This window comes from Sorex fumeus, unplaced genomic scaffold, assembly GCF_029834395.1.
Source record: "Sorex fumeus unplaced genomic scaffold, SorFum_2.1 ptg000048l, whole genome shotgun sequence".
NCBI classification, from domain to species: Eukaryota; Metazoa; Chordata; class Mammalia; order Eulipotyphla; family Soricidae; genus Sorex; species Sorex fumeus.
The window spans coordinates 11,880,016-11,899,783 of NW_026606105.1; the positions used below are offsets into that span (position 1 = coordinate 11,880,016).

Genomic DNA, 19,768 nt, shown 5'->3' on the forward strand with positions numbered 1-19,768 from the left:
AAGGGTGTGTTTAGAGTAATGACTTTCTAGTTACTTGATACGTTTATATTTTAAGATTCATGTCTTGTTTCACACCCAGATTCCAACCTTTAAGCATGTGTTTTGTATATGTATCAGTATTCCAAATATTGAAATCATTTTAAAGGGACTGTTAACAAATCTAGTCACCCATAACTAGACCATGACTGACTTTTCCACAGGGGAAGAAGAGGTGAAGGTTTCGACTATGCCACTGTCAGCCTCTTCCCATTCATTACAACAAGGACAGCAGCCTACAAGTCTCCACACTACTGTGGCCTGACAACAGAACTGAAAGGAGAGGATTAGACTCTGGGGTGCTTGCATGGGCAACCGGATTTTTGCATGATTCCTTTCTGATTTTGCATTTAATGTATACACCCAAAAGAGCCAATATAAACGTTCCTCATGCCTACAACTAGTGTGTTACCTCATAGTTGCTAAAGTATTTCTTCATTAGGCCTTTAACACCATTTATTAGCATAATTTTGGCATTGTTTCTCATGAGTGATAATATTCTTAACTCCTACAAATAAACTTGTAGTTCTAATTAAGATCCCAGATGAGATTAGCTAGAATTGTTCTTATTTTGGCTCTATTATTGAAAATATACAAAGGTAATGGTAGTTCTTTGTTTTTTGATCTGTGAAAAAAATGGTAATATTCTAATATACTCATGAAAATTTGAAAATCAAGAAGATAATGTCTATTGCATTCTTTGAATACCTGAGAAGAATACATATAAAACAAAATTGGTGGTGTCATTTAATGCTCAGAGGATGTTGTCAGAAATTGTTTTTAGTTGTATGGATTAATGTCCAATATTATGCATTACATGTTTAGAAACTGTTTTTGTTCTCTTATTTGCACATTTGCACTTTCTTTTTGAATGGTTGTTAATTATACATAGATGGTTAAAAGATAATTATTATAGACTACATGCAATATACTATCTTTTCTAATGCACTGCCTAGTATACCAGGAAATGCCTCAGAAACAGAATTTTAACTTAGTTGATTTATCAGAAACTTGAATATGGGGGTACATATTGTGTGTGAGAAGCAACTATACTAGTACAATATTTTTATTGAACAAACCATAGTTCTGTGGGATACCTGTTTGGAAATTTCACTGTTTAATAATTTAAAATGTGATAATAAAACTATATCACAAGTACACTTGATCAGAATGAGACTTAAGGTGAAAGAGAAGAAATTGGGATCCTCTAAAATTAGGCCTTGTAACTTGTCATAGATCATTTCAGTTAATCTCAGAGAATAGTGGAGTACTTATTAGGATCTAATGTGAAGCACTGTTTTTTGGATAATTCTTAGTATTTTGAAGTAGGTTTAAAACTGATAATGAAAGAAACGACTCAATTCTGAGTAGTGGGTGAAAGCTGATTCCTAGAGCCTGGGGCTGTATTCTGCCTAACTTGAGCTCTGGGGAGCAAAAAGAAAGTCCTATCTTTTGAGGCTTGTGGGGGGAAAAGAGGAAAAGAAAAAAATCGTTGTGATAAAAGATATGCCTAATTAAAAATAAAAAGGTAACGCAAGTACTAAAAGGGAAGGCTGAAGAGTTAAAATAACAGTAAGCTTTGGGAGGAGATGATAACTTAAAAATCATGTTGGAATTGGAGTTTTTGAGGTCACCTGTAAAAACTAGTTACTCTCTACTAGGTAGAATGCTACAGATTAAATGACTTTGTCCAAGGTATGGTGGAATATATTAAAAATCTAAGCTCTCCTTCAATTTATTTAACTGAGGTTATACAAGAGCTAATTATGTAGTCATTTCAATTGTTTTTATAAAATTCCACATAAATGACAATCTGCTTCTGGAAAGTGACTTTAGGGTGGGAATCATTATAAGAATTTCAGAGAAATATGAATAAAAATCCAGTAGGCTTATAGAAAGAAGCCTTTATCATGGGTTGATTGTGGTTTCATTTTTGCTCTAAGAAGCCAAGAAGTCCTATTGAGGTCTCCTGTGGTGCTAAGGCTCCTGGATTCTTACCACTTTTGGTTCCCTGCAATGACACTTTCTAGTCCGTAGCTTTCTCAGGCTTGATTGCAAGCCTCTCATCGCCTGGATATCTTAGAGTGCTCCGAGGCGCTTCGCTCCCATTTACTCAGTTGTGAGAAAAACCTGTGGTAACTTGCTCTGGCGCGCCCTCTCCCCTCTTTTCTCTTCTTTCTCTCTCTCTCTCTCACCCTTCCTTTCTCTCCCTTTCCCTCCACTTCATCTCTCTCTCACTCTCTCTCTCTCTCTCTCTCTCTCTCTCTCTCTCTCTCTCACACACACACACACACACACACTTTCATACACACACATTTTTAGTGCTCGCCAGTCCTCTGAGTAGATTCCCAGAACTTTTCCCTTGCCCGCTGTTTTTCCCTTCGCACTTCCACATACCCCATACATTGGAAAAAGACTTCTTGGCCAATTAGACTTCCGTTTATATATTTTCACAAAGAATGGCTCAAGGTTATCTATCATTTCTCTAACTTGGTAAATTACAGATTATTGTATGCTTAATAATAAGCTTAGTAATTTTGATTATTTAATATTTGATAGAGTATTTTTTTAAATGAGTTCTTAAAGTCATAGTCATGATTATACCAAAGTGTAGAAGAAATTCCACAACACCTGACAAAAATACTGCTTCACATAGCAAGTAAATTGGTGAAATCAATGATAGTAAAGAATGAGTAATTCTTTAACGTTTCAAATTAATTTTTGATAAATTCTGTATGATCTGTCACACACAGGGAAGCTTTATATGCTTTTTATAATCTTAACCTTTAAAAAGTGACACAAGTCTATTTAAATCAGGAATTTTTAACCTGGATTTTAGAACTCTTTGAAAAGTACGTGCAAAGTTAGTTTTTGTGTGTATATACATATGTCCAGCTTTTTCTCAGAAAAGATTCACAATTACTAGATTTGTAAAGTGTCTGTAGACACCCCCAAGAAAGAAAAAAAACTGTTGCCATAAAATGTCTTTAGTGCCACTATAGGAAATAGAGACTTGGATTGAATGATTTGAGTTATATGGTGAATGTGAAGTGCCTCTTTATTTTCTTGACAAATCCATTAGTAAATATTTCTGGTTAGTAATACTTCCTTTTTCATTCTACTGTTGCATTTTGTTTTTCCAGGTGGTGCTTTTGTATACTGTCCCCTTATTTCAAGAAAGCATTTATTAAATATTTGAGTGCCTATTCTGTGTAGTGACCTGAGCTAGGTCTTGAGGGATACAAGGTTGAATAAAGTACAAACCCTGCCATCAAGGAAAACAGTCTAGTGACAGTTTTATTTCTAATAAAATGGCTTTGTTCCATGGTATAGTGGGGGTAAGCTAACAGCTGTTCGTAGATACCATCCCGTTTGTTAGCTGAGAGTGTCGGACTCTTACTTCTATGAGGTTAGATGTATTTGAGCCCCAGGAGCAGCCGTAGCAGTCCAGATTCACTTGACGACGCGTCACTCTGACAGTGGCAGCAAGGGGTATTGAATACTGATCCCTGCAATTAAGGAATTTTTATGTGGAGAGTTAAAAAACGTCATAGATACAAACTTAATACTTCGGCTTAAGTATTTCTCTGCTGTGTGTGTGTGTGTAGGTGTAGTCATACCTTTTATTCTGAGTGCTGTGAGAATAACGTAGAGCTTTACATTTGATTGCATTGTGTCTGCATGTTTCTCCTGACACGGCTCCTGTTTGTGTGGTCTTCCAAGCACCTGTCCAAACTGCCAGACTTCTTCTCTTCAGCTGTGACATGGGTCATAGGGAGCTGCTCTCACCGAGGTAGGGTCTCAGGAAGCCCAAGAGAAAGGGTGAATGGCACGTGCATTGAAATCTTCAGGAAATGAAGACCATCGTGTTCTTTATGCATGCATGAAACCTGGGGGACACTTTTTTGTTGAGTTGTAAGATCTCAGATGAACTTTATTTGTTTGATCATGAAGCTGCCCCTTACTTGCTTAATTAACTTTTAAGAAATGGATGTCATAAATTGCATATACAGTAACTTAAAACATTCTTAAAAAGAGATGAGAGGTCAGAGTGATAATACAGGGGTTTAGGTGCTGGTGCTTGCCTTACGTGTGGCTCACCCTGGGTTGACCACCCAGCACTGTGTATGGTTCCCCAGGCATCACCAGGAGAGCACTGCCAGGTGTGGCCCAGTCCCCCTTTCCCTGTGGCCTCCCCCCCAAAAAGTGATGACCCAAAATCATGATTGATACCTGTCTTTTTATATCAAATATGACAAAGTCAGTTTGTTGTCCTTAAGTACTGAACAGCTACCCACGACATCTCTCCTTCTTCTGTTTCAATGGCAGCAGTTTAGGCAGGAAATGTGTAGTGAGCTATTCACACATTATGCTGATACCAAAGTAAGAATGTTTCAAGGAAAAAATGTGATCTAGTTCAAGGTTTTGTGAGCAGTAATACAAGTTTTTGAGGGATTATTTAAATTCAGATGATGGGTGATGGCAGAGTAGAGTAAGGAGAACAGATTGAAAAAAGGTAGTCTGTACGGGCTAAAGAGAAGCATAGTAAGGAAATGAACTCTCATCTGTGGTAAAAAGGGTCATCTAGAAAGGTGAGTTAGGTGTTCTACAGACCTACAAACAAGGGGGTAGTCTTGTGTGGATATGGTCGATAGTAGAGAATTACGGGTTTTTAAATAAAAATGTATCTTGTTTATACCATTTTTAAGAATTCATAATATATTTGCTTGAAATTAGAGCCACTTTTAGAAAGTAGCCCCTAGTATGTCATTGTTGGCCATTGCAATAAGATGAACCAGTAACAGTAGGAATGGAGGAGAAATTATGTTACAAATGAGAAATCATGAGATCTCAGAAAAAATAAAGGGTATGGCTAGATCTTGTGACCTTTAAAAAAAATAGCTTTCATTAAAAGAAATGGAAGCCAGATTCTGAGTCTACATGAGGAAAATGTCAAAGATACAGATTCAGTGATCATTGACTACTTACTTTAGACATTTGACAGCATAAAAAGAAAACCAAGATGCTCACTAGATGGGTACTAGGTCTTAGAAGTCATTGCTTTAAGTTGAGAAAGATAGACCATTAAAAATAGCATACAAAGCCAGCTGAAAGGAAAGGACAATACTGAAAAGATTAAATAATCTAGGAGAACAAAGGAGTTAAGTTCTGGTTGAGGCTAAGCTTAAAGAGGTGGGATATAACTTTCTGCTGTTTGCAAGAACAACCAGAGATGATAATAGAGAAAGTAATAGATGAATGCTTATTATATAGGAATGGGAGTGAAAGGGTGGAGTTGTGAGCCTTAGAGAAAATTGACAAATACAAGAATATACTAGAAATTTATTCAGATGAAATTCAACAATTGCTGAATCAAGATAGACCAAATTTAAATTTTTATGTCCAAGTATGTATCTCAGGTTTGACCCAAAGCACTAGGAGTGGACAAAGCTAATACTGAAAATTAGACAATTAAGGAGGGAAGAACACGGGAAAGTATTTGAGAAAACACCATTGAAATACCTGCTTATGGTCAAAAGTTCATTGGTTTTTTGATGGGAGAAGTGATTTGTAGATTCTGCTGAAGACAGAAAGCCAGATTGGATGTTATTAAAGACAATGCTAATTAGGGAATCGTGGTCAGTGTGATGGCTGCCCAGTGCTGAGTGAAAATCAGAGGAAGGATGATGTGGAGCTGTCTTATTCCATGACTAAAGTTGGAAATGTTAGCTCTGATAACCCAGTGGTTCTTCTCTACCTCATTTTCTTCCAGCCCTTTCTTCAGAATAGTGAGACTATATGAGAGAGAAATCTTAAAAAGCACAGGGTTGCCTGGGTCAGGTCTCCTGTAAATTTAAGATGATCCAAAGGAAAACTTCCCACAGAAATATTCCTCAAAGCATGTGGAAACAGTACAAGGGAAAGCTGGGAGAGTCCAGAAGTGATACTGCATCGGCATTGGCCTATGAGATAACGGATCTATAAGCCCAGATGAGAGTAAGGTCTTGGCAGACATGTTACTTGGAATGTGAAGGCAGAGAGAGTAGATAAGGCATATAAATCTGATCGTTTAGGAGCCCATATTTACAGGCATGAGCTATTTCTTCCAAGTCCACACACAAACTGAAAACAATCTGCTTTCCACCTACATTGGAAAGTATCTCTTCTTTCTTAGTTGGAGTGGATCATTCTGCTTTAAAAGAAGTTGGGTGTAAAAGTAGATCGCTAAAACAAGTTGTCTGTAAAAGTAGATTGCTAAGGGGTGGAAAAAAGAAATGAAGACTTTTATCATAGAAGTTCTTTATAAAATACTTTGAGAACCAGAGAGATAGCACAGAGATGTGTGCATGCTTTGCATGCAGGAGGTGGGTATTGGTCCTTGACACAACCAGCACTGCTGAGAATTACCTGAGGCATCCCCCTCTCTCCCACTGCATCCTTATCTGGGATAAAAAAGTATTTTAAAGTTTGAATAGTTTTACCTTATAACTAGGTCCTTTAGTTTGTATACTTTGTGGTGATCTGTAGTACAAATTGCTAAAGGCAAGGGTCAAGAGAGAGATGTAAAGACAGACATGCTGTAACATTATTTTCTCCTTATTTAATAGCAACAGTCCTTTGTTGGAAGTTGCCTTAAAAATATTCCTTCGGAACAGAGCAATAATACTGTAATACTTGCCTTATATATGGCCAACCTGGGTTTGATCCCCAGCACCCCATATGGTTCTCCGAAGCCTCACCAAGAGTGACCCCTGAGTGCAGAGCCAGAGGTAAGCCCTGGTACTGCTAGGTGTGGCCCAAACAAAACAAAACAAAAAAGAATTCTTTAAAACTCACTTATTCTTACATTTCAGTGACATTTAAAAATGATAGTACTTCAGAAGCACAAATCATTGCCTAGGAATACTTCATGAAACTATGCCGATGGTACCAGAAGCCACTGTTCTTGCCTCTCCTCAATGCCCTGTGATCTACTGCCGTGAGCAATATTCTTAGCAGTTTTTTTTCTTGTCTTTGTGTCATACCCTGCAATGCTCAGGGATTACTCCTGACCCTGCACTCCGGAATATCACTCCTGGCAGTGCTCGGGACCAGGCCACATGCAGGGCAAGTGCCTTACCTGCTGTGCTCTCTCTCCAGCCCCGTTAGTAATCTCCTGTTGCTGAGCAGACCACCCTTTACTCAGGAGTGCTTTCCAAAGAATCAATTGAGAGTAGTCAGTTCACTGTGGAAATTCATGCTCAGTTCCAAAGTGTTTCAGAGAATCGTTCGTGGTTTTCATTACAAAAATCTCATTTAAATCTTCAGTTTCTAATCAATGTCAGTCACTCGAGAGTTGGATTGAAGTTCCGGGAACTTTATGAGATAGCTGGAAATTGTTGAACTAGAAAACCAATCCATTTTCTCCAGATTCCTTTAGACCATGCTTCCTAAGGGTAACTGTTAACTTCATTCACATGTTCTGGTCCATCTTAAGGTCCCGGGAGGTGCTAGACTGACCTAGCGACATCCTGTGCTCAGAATAGTTTTGCTGTTCCACCTCCAATTTGGTGCTCAGTGGCACTGTTGGACCGTGTTACGAAACAGCACCCTAAAAGCTTTTCCCTCTTCAGATGATAGCCTATAAATGCCTCAAAAATACCCCTTTTAAAAATACAACATACAGTTAACATAAATTCAATGGCACAGTCACGAATGAAGTCAATAATTAAAGTATAATAGTTCTTTAATGTTCATGATATTAGAATAAATGGCCCACTCCAACTGTGCAAAGTTGGGCTTTTTCCTTCTTGGGGCTCTGGTCAGAGCTGCATTCAGACTCTGTCCCGAAGACTGAAAGGCAAATGTTAACCCTTAAGGTATCCCCAACTTCTCTATACAGCACTGCTTACTCAAGCTGATAGGTCAAGCAACTTTTAAACTCTGTCATTCAAAGAAAGAGGGGAAACAAGAAGCTGTTGGCTAGATAATTTTAGGATTATTGCTCTCTCTTGTATCATACAAGTGTTTGTGAAGCCACTGTCTGAATAGTTTTGAAATGGCAACAATATTCTTTCTTCCTGACATTTAACTAGGCATAGTATAAGAAAAGGTTAAACTCTAAGCCTACCTCTCTGTCTGGATGTCAGGTTGAATACGAGTGTGTGTGTGTGTGTGTGTGTACATAGGTGTTGATTTATATATAGTAGTTTTAATTTTAATCCTTATAGAGAGGAAAAAGTGTCAGCCTGTCTGACTTTCTGTGTATTTATTCCTGAGGTATTTTCATGAATTCATAAATGGGCTGGAGCGATAGCACAGCGGTAGAGCATTTGCCTTCTGCGTGGCCGGCCCGGCCAAGCCGGGTTCGATTCCTCCGCCCCTCTCGGAGAGCCTGGCAAGCTACCGAGTGTATCTCGCCCGCAGGACAGAGCCTGGCAAGCTCCCTGTGATGTATTCGATATTCCAAACACAGTAACAAGTCTCGCAATGGAGACATTACTGGGCCCGCTCGAGCAAATTGTTGAGCAACGGAGGACAGTGCTACATAATTTGAGGTTGGATGCTATATTTATATTCTTTCTCTAATTTTTTTTTTCTTTTTTAAGAAACTAAGGCCCTATTTACGATTTGGAGCGATTGTCCAACTGAGAGGGCATTTGCCTTGCACGTGGCCAACCGGGTTTGATCCCTAGAATCCCATATGGTCACCAGAGCACTGCCAGGACTAATTCTTAAGTACAGTGCCAGGTGTTACCCCGGAGCACCATGGGTAGGGTCTAAAAAATCCAACCCCACCCTCCTAAGAAAAAGAAACAAAGACCCCGGTTAAATGCAGTAAGGATACTACACTAGTGCCCACCTCATCCCAGTCAGGTTTTATCTGAATATTTTCAGAGCTTTCCTCATCAGGTTTTACTCCTAGTAGGCACACCTGTTCCACGCTCATACTCTTTGGGAAAAATATAAGGAAAGGGTCACTGTCACTGTCACTGTTCTCCCGTTGCTCATTGATTTGCTCAAGCGGACACCAGTAACATCTCCATTGTGAGACTTGTTTTCGGCTGAAAAGGGGGAAAAAAGATATTGAAGTCCTGCCATTTTGAGCTCTAAGAATATATATAAAATATATAGCTCTTATATATATAACATATATAATAAAAACTCTGGAGCGATAGCATAGCAGGTAGAGTGTTTGCTTTTCACGCAGCTGACCTGGGTTCGATTCCTTTGTCCCTCTTAGAGCCCAGCAAGCTACTGAGAGTATCCCGCCCACATGGCAAAGCCTGGCAAGCTACCCGTGACGTATTCGATATGCCAAAAACAGTAACAAGTCTCACAATGGAGATGTTACTGCTGCCCACTCGAGCAAATTGATGAACAACGGGAGGACAGTGCTACAGTGCTAAAATATATAACAGTTTTGAACAATTCTCCTTGTGAAGATAGTAAACAAGGCCCAGAGGATTATGATTTGCTCATAACTACGCTGTAGCTACAATTTAAAGTTTTTGTCTGTCCACATCTGAATTAGCTTTCATAATATAATTAATTCAAGAAAAAAGACAAGATTCAAAATACATCTTTTCCTATGTTGTGCCTTTCATTTTATTATAGTAGCTAGCACTAGTCAACAGTTTTCAGCTGTGTATATCAATGGAAATAACGAAGATTTTCTTCAAATGACCACCTATTGGCAACTTCTATCACAGCTTCTATAACTTGTGAAAAAAGTCTTGTACTAAATGTGATCCAAAGATCTTGGAGTGGAATAATTTTAGGTGATGATGTGGTGATAGGAAGAGGCAGGTGTGGTGTGGTGTGTGTGTGTGAGAGAGAGAGAGAGAGAGAGACAGAGAGAGCGCACATGTTGTACACATGTGCGTGGAAGATACCCTTTTCGGCAGTCTTAATGTAATCTTTGAAAAATCACCAGTGTTCGAATCACAATAAGGAAAAGGAGTAAAATAGCTGGATTCCATTTAACCCAGGATTTTTCTACAGTGCCAAAGAGTTTTTATGGACCAACACACATGACCTCTAGACTTGGGGCATTTCTAATATTACAGAATGAAAGAAATCTTAGAGAATGGCACCGAGATGCTCTGCACGCACGTTGAAGAGCTACTGGATGCTACACCTTGTAAATTGAAAGCATATCTCCTCATCACTTTTTCAATCAAGGAGGTGGTTGTTTTCTGCATAATGAAGCTGAGGGAAAGCGCCACAAGGACTTGAAGATGATAATTCATCACCATCTTCAAGAGGATATGCAGGAAAACTGACTGCAATCAACTTGCGTAGCCTAGTGCTTTTTCCTAATATGGTGAGATCTTATCCCAAGAACTATACTAGTGTTGACACTGTTATCAGTCTTGCAAATTCAAATAATGTGCCTACGGAACGGAACATAGTGACCTGGAACATGACTGGGATGTGATTAAATATTGTCATTTTGTGTGTTGGCAAGAAGTCTGAGACCCTGAAGCTGTTTATTTTTCCCTTTATTGCGTTCTATAAGTTAAGTCTGCAGCTGAAGGTAAAGGATGCCATCAACTAGGAAGCTTTCTAACTTTCTACACACCATTGTTTCCACCTACGTTTCCTCAAAAATAGAAGTTCTTGTTAAGTTATTGTGGATTATTGGTAATATGTTCACTATCCCCTCCCCATTTAGGGTAAGATTTGCTACCAGGTATGTTTCTTTTTTTACTTCTAAATTGTTAATATGCAAGTTAACTTAACCATAGTCATTCTCCAATTTAAAAATAGGTATAAATTTTACGTATCTTGAGTTTTAGTGTTAGAACTCAAGATTGCTGCTAGGTGTAAATTTCCAAGACCTCACCTGTTTTAAATGGTAGATAAATAGAAGGATTTCTTCTATACAGAGATCTTGTATAATCTCCAAATAAATGCACAGTCCTGCCATCTTTGTTTCAGAACATTCTTTTAGGTTGTAGTTCTTGGCTACCATAAGCTTAGTCTGACTGCTTGTGCCCACCTCTCTGCCAAGTTTCTTTTTCATTCTTCAGAGGAGTCAGTTCTCCATATAACTTAACTACTATTAGAGCGGGGAGCCTGGACTAGATCTTACTACCTCTGATTCCTCTACAGATCCCTGCCAGGCTTGAAATTTTCCTTTTTCAAGGGAGAAAGCTCCCTGTTAGACTGCTGAACGTTTTTTTCAGAGTCTCTGCATAATTTGCTCCCCAGTAACATATCTTTTGTTTTCATACCAGCTTATGTGTTTCTTCTCTCTCTTAAATCAAAATACATTTTAGAACAGAAAGCATAGTCTAGGCTTTGGTGTAGAAGGAACAACAAATCACTGCACTTATATCAAATTGGATAAAAAAACAAAACATTTTGACCACGTAAGATTTGCGTGTTTCACTTTCATCAACTTCTAGGTGAGTCTACCTCTTTTAAGAAGCTCATATTTTGCCCAAGTGATAGTATAGCAGGTAGGGCACTTGCCTTGCATACAACTTAGCTGGGTTTGATCCCTGGCATCCTGTATGGTCCCCTGAGCCTACCAGGAGTAATTCCTAAGTCTAGAGCCAGGAATAACCCCTGAGCATCACCGGGTGTAACACCGCCCATCCTCCCTTCCCCCCCAAAATCACTAAGGCAAGAGCTGACACTATGACACCAGGGGTATTTGCTGATGCCAATTCAATCCCTGCTACCCCATATGGTTCTCTGAGCCATGTTAGGAGTGATCCCTAACTACAGAGCCAAGAGTAAGCCTGAGCACAGCCAGGTGTGGCACAGAAACAAAAAAGTCACTACTTGTAGACTAAATATTTCTAAAAACTCTGTGACTAAATTCAGCATGTTATAAAAATTGTGTGATTTTTAATAAAATTCATTTTTGTTGACTAAAATGCTAGTATAAAGCTCCAGGATATGGTGAAGTATGAATCGCATTTTTAAGTTTATATTTGAGATTATATTCATCTAATCATTCTTCCGTTCTGTCCTTCCTGTCTTTCTTCACAGTAATTCAACACAGGTTGAGAATGGGTTCTATTAACAATATCTCTGACAGTCTTCCAAATGCAACAATTATCAGTTATGAATACTTCAATCCATATTTTAAATGATTCTTACACTAAGACCCCATAATGGAATAGTGATGGACATTCAGCTCTTCAAATTAATTCATTGGGGCCATTTAAAATGTCGTCTCCTTTTGTAGATCTGTATAGGATGTATTTTTAGTAGGACTAAATCTTTCTTAATGTAGACCACATTTGAAAATTGGAAACAAAAGTTTCATTTTCCCTTGTATGTGAATAAATGGTAAGAAGTAAGAGCAAACAGTCATTTTTTTTCAAAAATCATACCTTTTGCCCAGCTAAGATAAATTTCAAAGTATACTTGCTTTTGGAAATCAAATACTTATAAAGCAATATCAAAAATAATGAAACAGTATTTTTAAAATTGGGTTATTGGTACAAGCAAGAAATGCTTTTAGATATTTACGTATTTACATGGTATTGGGTTAAAATAATACATACCATGACTATACCTATATCTATTTCATGTAGTTTTTATAAAAAAAATAGGGAGAAAGTATATTTCATAAAACTTAATTTTCTGAAATTGAGAAATAAATGCTTTTATTAATGCCTAAAATGTTATTCGAAAAAATGAATGCACAACTGAAATCTGAAGAATTTGTTGACTAAAATTGTGTTTTCAAAAATGCTTAGTTTTAGGCATCTTTTGAGGGAATTTTTTTTTTTTTACTTCGATGTAAATCTTCAAGATCATTTTGTGTTGGTTTGAGCCATCTTTTAGAAAAAGATGAGTTTGACTGTTCTTCAGAATAAAAATGAGCTGTCAGATCAGATGGGGTGAAAAACCAAGTTTGATGTAACAACTTTTGGAAATCATTTTAGTGTGGAAAATGATGAACATTTTTATTTTCTAATTTTCTGGTTTCTTAAGAAATCAGGAATTTCAATAGAAATATAATCATAAGCAGATGTGCTACATAGGCATCAAAAGACTGGTTTGAATGCAAACCTGAAAAGGAACTTTTACTCCCATAAAAATATTTTATGGGCACTAAACAAAAGATTATTTGAAATGGCGAAACCAGTGGTCAACTAAAGAAATAAACAAGCAGAGCAAAAGCCTGTCATGTAGGAGACTACATCAGATTGTAATAGTGTCAGGCTTCAGAGAAAACGTTACAGAGGAAATAGTCAATAAATTGAAGGGAAATTCATCACTTGGAAAGCCAGGTGAGGGGCTGATTACCTCTGGAGGTCTTAGAACCTGGATCTGCTTTGTGTCACATCTAGACTTTTGGAAGCATTCAGTCACTTAGACGGGAGTTAGAACTCCCTCCTTGGACTTCTGTGGCCTTAAGTGCTACGGTTCCTCTCACCATTGCATTATCTTTCCTTTTTTCTATTTCTTTCTCTCCAAACTCTGGACACTTTAGCCCTTAACTTTTCCTTATTTTCCCAAGATCACCCCTTCATCCCATCACCTCGTATGAACACTAATCTTATAAAAATTATATATGCGTGCCCTTATAGACATGCCTCTTCCCTTAAAATATTTGTGCAGTTCAGTTTGTGAGATGCTCGTAGACAGCCCTCTCAGGCAACTTTCAAGGGTTTCCCAAAGGCTCCTCTAGGTGCTCGGCCTGGCTGGCACTTTTGGCAGCCCTACCTGTGCTGGCGAGTGTTGGAGGCCATGCGGTCTGGGAATGGAACTTGGGGCTTTGTGAGTGCCAGACATGTACTCCAGCCCTTTGTGTAATCTCCTCAGTCCTCAATTAGCAAAAAAAATTTTTAGAACAATCTCTAGGTAATAGTAAATTATCCGAGGAGCTTAATACTTTCCTACATAAGAAACACTCTCTGGGGCAACTTGTATTTTATAACTTTTCCCCCCTCTCTTTGTTAAACTAAAATCTGATCTTATTTGTATGTATCAGATATGTGAAGGCAATTGTCTAATAACTTTCAGGCATAGATGAAACATCCTTAGTTCTTTGGACCATCCTACTTTGAGCATATTTCTACTTTTCCCTCTTCTGCATCTCTATTTTGTCTTGACAATGAATGCCTTCCTCAAAATATTATGTTCATTCTTTCCTACTATAATGATGTAGATGTGATCAGATAACAGGCTTACTTTTTCATTAAAACTGCTCTCCTTGCTGATATTTATATATTCCCTTACCATTTAGAGTTGTTTTTACTTATTTATTTTTTAAATAAAAATATCCTGGGGCGTAGGTATTATTTCTGTCTTGTAACTTAGGAAATAGGCTCTGAGTGGATATCATTTGCCCAATGTAATGCACTTACTAATCTAGACATAACTCGTGCGTGCATGTACACACACCACACACACACACACACACACACACAGTGTTACCTTTCTGGGAATATCATTATCCAGTTGTCATATCAAAGATTAAATGCCTATTCAGTAAAACTGCTAGCTCCTTTTTCTACATACATAACTGATTATTTGATCTCTTACATCATGTGCTTTCCTGATAGGTTTTTTAAAAACATCTGAATGTATATTGTTAGATTTTATATGTTTGGATTTGGCGTAGTTAGATGGTATGGTGTTTGAATGTGATCATTTTACAGGTTTGCCTTATGAAAACACTATGTGATAATAAAATGATCTGTAAATGTTATTAGTAATATTATTAATAACATTCTGTGAAGAGTTCAAGAATAGTTGGACTTTTAATGATCCGTTCTATCATCGCTAACGTTGATTTTTAATTCAAACATTTAAATTAACAGTCTTTGTTAAGTATAAAAAATTAAAAGATTGAAGTCAAGGATACATCAAGCAGAATCACAGAAATTTTTACGTTTACAGTACAGTGTGTTAGGTTTTATGAAAACCCTTCTAAACACTTCTCTTACCCATTTCTGCTCTATCACTTTATCCCTGCTGTGCCACTTTTAGCACCAAAAAAAAAAAAAAACTACTGGGACTGCTGAATTCACAATATTTTAAGCAAGCTCATTCAAAACATAAATTACTTTTATATGATTGGCTCATTCTGAAAATGTACCTCGACACTCATTGATTACTCTGTTTTACGGGTTTGATTGATGTAATCAGTGGAATGGAAAAGGAAGGGGAGTTGGAAGGAGGACATTCCCAGTGGGATGCAATTGTCAGTTGGAACTGCCCACACAATAATTTTATCAGCCTCAAAATTGTGTTTTACCAGTATATTTCAGTTGTAAGGGAATTGAAGTTCAAACCAAAAATCTCTATTCTATTTTTAAAAAAATGCTCTCAGTTGTAAAGGGAGAGCAGATGATTACTACATCCATTATGGTAATTTCTCAAGGTGTCATCCAGCTTCTTTTCTGTTAAAGAGTTTTCCCCAAAACTCAGTAGATACGTGTATGGTCTACCCTTTTCACCTTATCTGGCACTTACCTGGCTTTTTGGCCGTATCTGTGAGGATTAATAGCCCAGCGTATAAATTCATGTTGCGCCTAGAGATTTAAATTAATTTCAATTGAAAAGATGTTCTTTTCCTAGCTTTGCCTCTGCTGACTTACAGTTCTCTTTCCCACATTGCTTAATATGTTCTTTCTGGTTTGAGGATTGTGCTCTTTTATAAAGAAGATGGAAGGAAGCAAAATGAAGATGGAACGGCATAGATCTGCCTCTCTCTGGCTTGACTTTAGGACAGCAGTCTGAGTCCTGAGGCTTTTTCTAATTCTTTGCTATCTCAAATGTAGCTTTTTCTTGCCTTCAGCATTTTTCACAAGCCTCAGATCATTATGGATTCTGATTTTAATCCTCGAGGATTAGGATATTAACATTTGTACAGGTAGGTTACACACCCTGTCCATCTTTTTCTAAGCCCTCTTCTGAAATCTAATCCCTTGAGATTCCCGCGCCCCACTCCCCACCCCAGGCAACAGCTGGTTTCTCTAAATTTCTCCCCAATTTATTTATTAGAATGATATATGACTGCATAATTTGACTGTTATTTTAACACCTTCTGTGACCTATGAGTCCTGCCCCCTATCACCCTCCATATCCTTTTCCTGACCCCTCTGGGAAAGCGGTCCCTTACCCCCCAAGAAAGACCCTGGAAATAAATGTTCAGGGCTGTTTAGGAAATATTGAACACCTCTTGAAGTTCAGGTTTAGGAACTATTGGCTGCATGTAAGAGGATGAAATCAAATTGCCTTTTCGCAGAGGCGCTCAGTCTGGGAGAAGAAACTAGCATGTAAGCAGGAGGTCGTTTGCAGTACATGGTGGTGACTGTAAAAGTAGCCAGCCAAGATCTCTCAAGTCTAGTGATTCTTTGCTTCCTCAAGGCCTGAAATTATGTCGCACACTTTTAGGGTTCCTGTTGTGTTCACAGGAGCTTACCAGTTTCTCATTGGTCAGAACTGAGTTCAGAATAAAAGTTTCCGTCAGAGACTCATGTAGCAAGTTTCTTCACGTTTATTTTCTAGTAGCACATTTAAGCTGCAAAGATGTTAGGTTGATTGGTACCATCTACTGTCAGTTCAGTTCTGTAATTTGTGGGGAGAATTGTTCTGATTATCTGTATATCCTTTCTTGTGTGTTCAAGTCCCTTGCTCATCTTGTTTCTCTTTGCAGAGTTTTGTTCAGAGGAGTTCCATTTCATGCTCATTTAAATGCTTTGCTAGCAGATTTGGATTATTTTATCTGGGATCTTTTTGTCTTTCCCTTCCACGTAACTCTTAATATTGCTTAATTCTGGTTCATATTCATTGAATCTAGTCTGATTTTTAAGAACGCTATTTTTGTTTTTCTTTTGGGGGGCCACACCTGGAGGTGCTCAGGGGTTACTCCTGGCTCTGTAGCCAGGGATCCACCCCTGGTGGACTCTGGGGACCATATGCAATGCCAGGGATCAAGCCCAGGTCAACCTTGTGCAAGGCAAATACTGCACCCACTGTACTACGCTTTGGCCCCAAGAATGCATTAAATATTAAGTTTACCTTTTACTCCTATTACATAGTTTTTTTATTTAAAAAATACTATATAGCTTTAAATATGGTCATTATGTGTATTTTCCCTTTTCAAAAATAATAGTAGATATATGATTTTCTGGTTCTCATCAGATGATCTGATTTTCACTCCAAAATAGATCTATAGATCTGGAAAGAACATAATTCTCGAAAAGTGCATGCTATGTAGGATCCAGCCACTTATGTTTGAAATGTTCTGTGCTTTATGATTAGCTGCTTTTGCTGATCTCTATGAGGTGTCCTTTCTCTCTTCCATATCAGTTCCATATCCTCTGACAATATGTAGTCATTTGTCCACATATAGGATCATGGGATTATTTCTTGTTCATACAGAGAAGCATTTGGTGTCACTTGGTGGAGTTACTTAAACATGTCTGCCCACCCCTTCCTGGCCTAGGCGTCCTGCATGAACAGGCTCTTGTTGGTGGCAAGAATCAACCCTTCGGTGTCAGTGTCGGGCTGATTACTGACTTTGACATTCATAAACTAAAATCCCAGGCAAATTATTTAAATTGCCAGAAACTGCAGCCTCTTTTAATTGTCAAAATGAGGTCAATACTTAGCTCAGCAGATTGTTCACCCTAACCTAGTCGAGTACATAAACTCCACAGTGACTGAATGTCTGGAGTAGAAAAATGAACAGAATATTGTTTCTCAGCCTGTTTAATATCCTGAACACATATTTCAGTACTTCTTTTGCTCTGTGGACGAGAAATCCAGTCGTGCTTAGGGGCTATTCCCAACTTTGTGCATAGAGGACCAGATGGTGCCAGAGATCAAACCAGGACCTCCTGCTTGCAGAGCCTGTGCTCAGCCTGTTGGGGTCTCCCTCTGGCCCAAGAATATCTTATTTTTAAAAGCATTCTTTGTTTAAATCTAGTGTGTTGGAGATTCTAAAATGAAAAATCAAGAACAGCAGATCCTCTCTAAGTTTTTTTTTTTTAAACCCCAGTATTGACTGATTTCTCTTTTGAGGGATTTGTATCTTTGGAGTGAATCAGTTGATTCATAGTAGTATTATGACAGGAATTAGAGGGAGGGAGTATGATTTTTCAACTCTTCTTTAACTTGGATCTTCAGTTCAGCAAGTCGCTTGAGCTGGTTTCTAAGACACTTAACTACATGCTGAAGAATGACAGATAACACACTTGCAGGCCTTCAACTGGAGTTGGGAGAGAAAAGAAAGGCGAAGGTCCTAAAAGTAGCACAGGACCAACAGTAACTCTGGTGCTTGTCACTGCAGTTTGCTACCAGACGAGTATGGTTCAGATCATGTGGTTTAGATCGTCTAGAATGATCAGTGTGGAAGGGTAAAGACTTCACTGGCAGGTTCGGTAAAAAGTAACTGAGATCACGAGGAAACCGCGGGAGGAAGGTGGGAAATCAGTGCATGAATCCGGGAGCAGAAATTGTACTTAGCTGGTTCTCGTGTGATCCCCTTCTCTTCGTGTCATTGTTGTGTCCTTCTACAGTGGGAATAAGTTGAGATTCTTTTGTTACAAGGGAGAGGGGCAGCCCCCAAGCATTGCTCAGGAAATTGTCTAGATCTGGATTCTGTCAGTCTGATAATTCAGTCTCTGGATCGGTGATGTGGGATTCCAGTGACAAACTCAGCAGTCCTTGAGGGGGCCCAGATGATGCTTGGGATTCAGCTGGGGGCCTAGTGCATACAAGGCATGTGCTTACGTGCTCCAGCCTTTGGTGCTGTCTCCCTGGCTCAACGCAGATTTTTCTTATTGCTTTGTTCCAAGTTCTTCTGTTCTTAAAATTATTTTCCATCAAGTTGTTACTCTTTCATTTTGTTTAATCTATCCGTCCAGATCTGTTAAACCCTTAGTATTTTTTTCTCTCTCAGCAAATCTGTTCTGCAATATTGTTCTCTCTGGCTTCAGTAAACCCTGAAAATTTGAGAGCTCTTTAAGTAGAATATTTTCTTCATAAATGAACTGATTTTAAGTGATTAAAAATACTTGCAAAGTAGTTATTTTTCCCTGTAAGTTTTTAACACATCAAACTTATTGTGTGCTTTATCATGAAAACTTTCATCTTCTGATAGAAGAAATTCTGTATAGTTATTTTAAGTTTTAACCTTGTAGGGACCAACATGATTCATTTGTTGTTTTTTAGTCGCTGAAAGATACATTGTTGAAGTTTGGGAAAATTCCAGCTTTCTTAAAATCATATGCTGATGGAGTTGGGCTCCCTCCCTAAACTGATAGAAAATAGTATATTGCGGGGTGAGGTGGGGACTCATCTAGACAGGGGTGTGATGGCTAAGACAGACTGGGCCCCGTATCCTTTTTAAAATGCATGAAGATAAAGTATTCTAAGAAAAAACAGAATGGGAACTGGCTTTCTTTTTCTGTTTGGTTTTGGTTTTGGTTTTTGGATCACCCCAAGCATTGCTCAGGGGTTCACTTGAGAATTACTTAGGAGACCATATAGGCTGCCAAGGATCAAACCCAGGTCAGCTGTGTGCAAGGCAGATACCCTGCCCGCTGTATTATCGCTCCAGCCCTAGGACTAGAACTCTGATCAATATCTGCCTATACCAAGACATCTTGGTTTAATTAAGTAGCCTTAGCATTGGAAAGAGTCTCTGACTTGTACTGGAAAGGACAACAGTAAGGAAAAAGAAAATGAGGGCTTTTGAGAAAATATTAATACTCTGGGAGTAACCTCAAGCTATCCTTAAAAATTAGGACTAGAACAGACATTTAGG

The 19,768-nt window shown here is 38.3% G+C and overlaps 1 protein-coding gene across 7 annotated transcripts in view; it reads left to right on the forward strand.

Annotated features, from left to right (window-relative positions):
• The window catches only part of CNOT4 (CCR4-NOT transcription complex subunit 4), a 144,226-nt gene that overhangs the window by 115,552 nt on the left and 8,906 nt on the right, over positions 1-19,768 (forward strand). For 2 of the 7 annotated variants that reach the window (XM_056123904.1, XM_056123905.1), the window contains exon 10: positions 201-3,317. The exons of the other annotated variants lie outside the window; for them this stretch is intronic. In XM_056123904.1, the coding sequence (XP_055979879.1) occupies positions 201-301 (101 nt within the window). In that variant the 3' untranslated portion in view covers positions 302-3,317. Of the gene's footprint in view, positions 1-200; positions 3,318-19,768 lie in introns of those variants that run through there. 7 annotated transcript variants of the gene reach the window in all.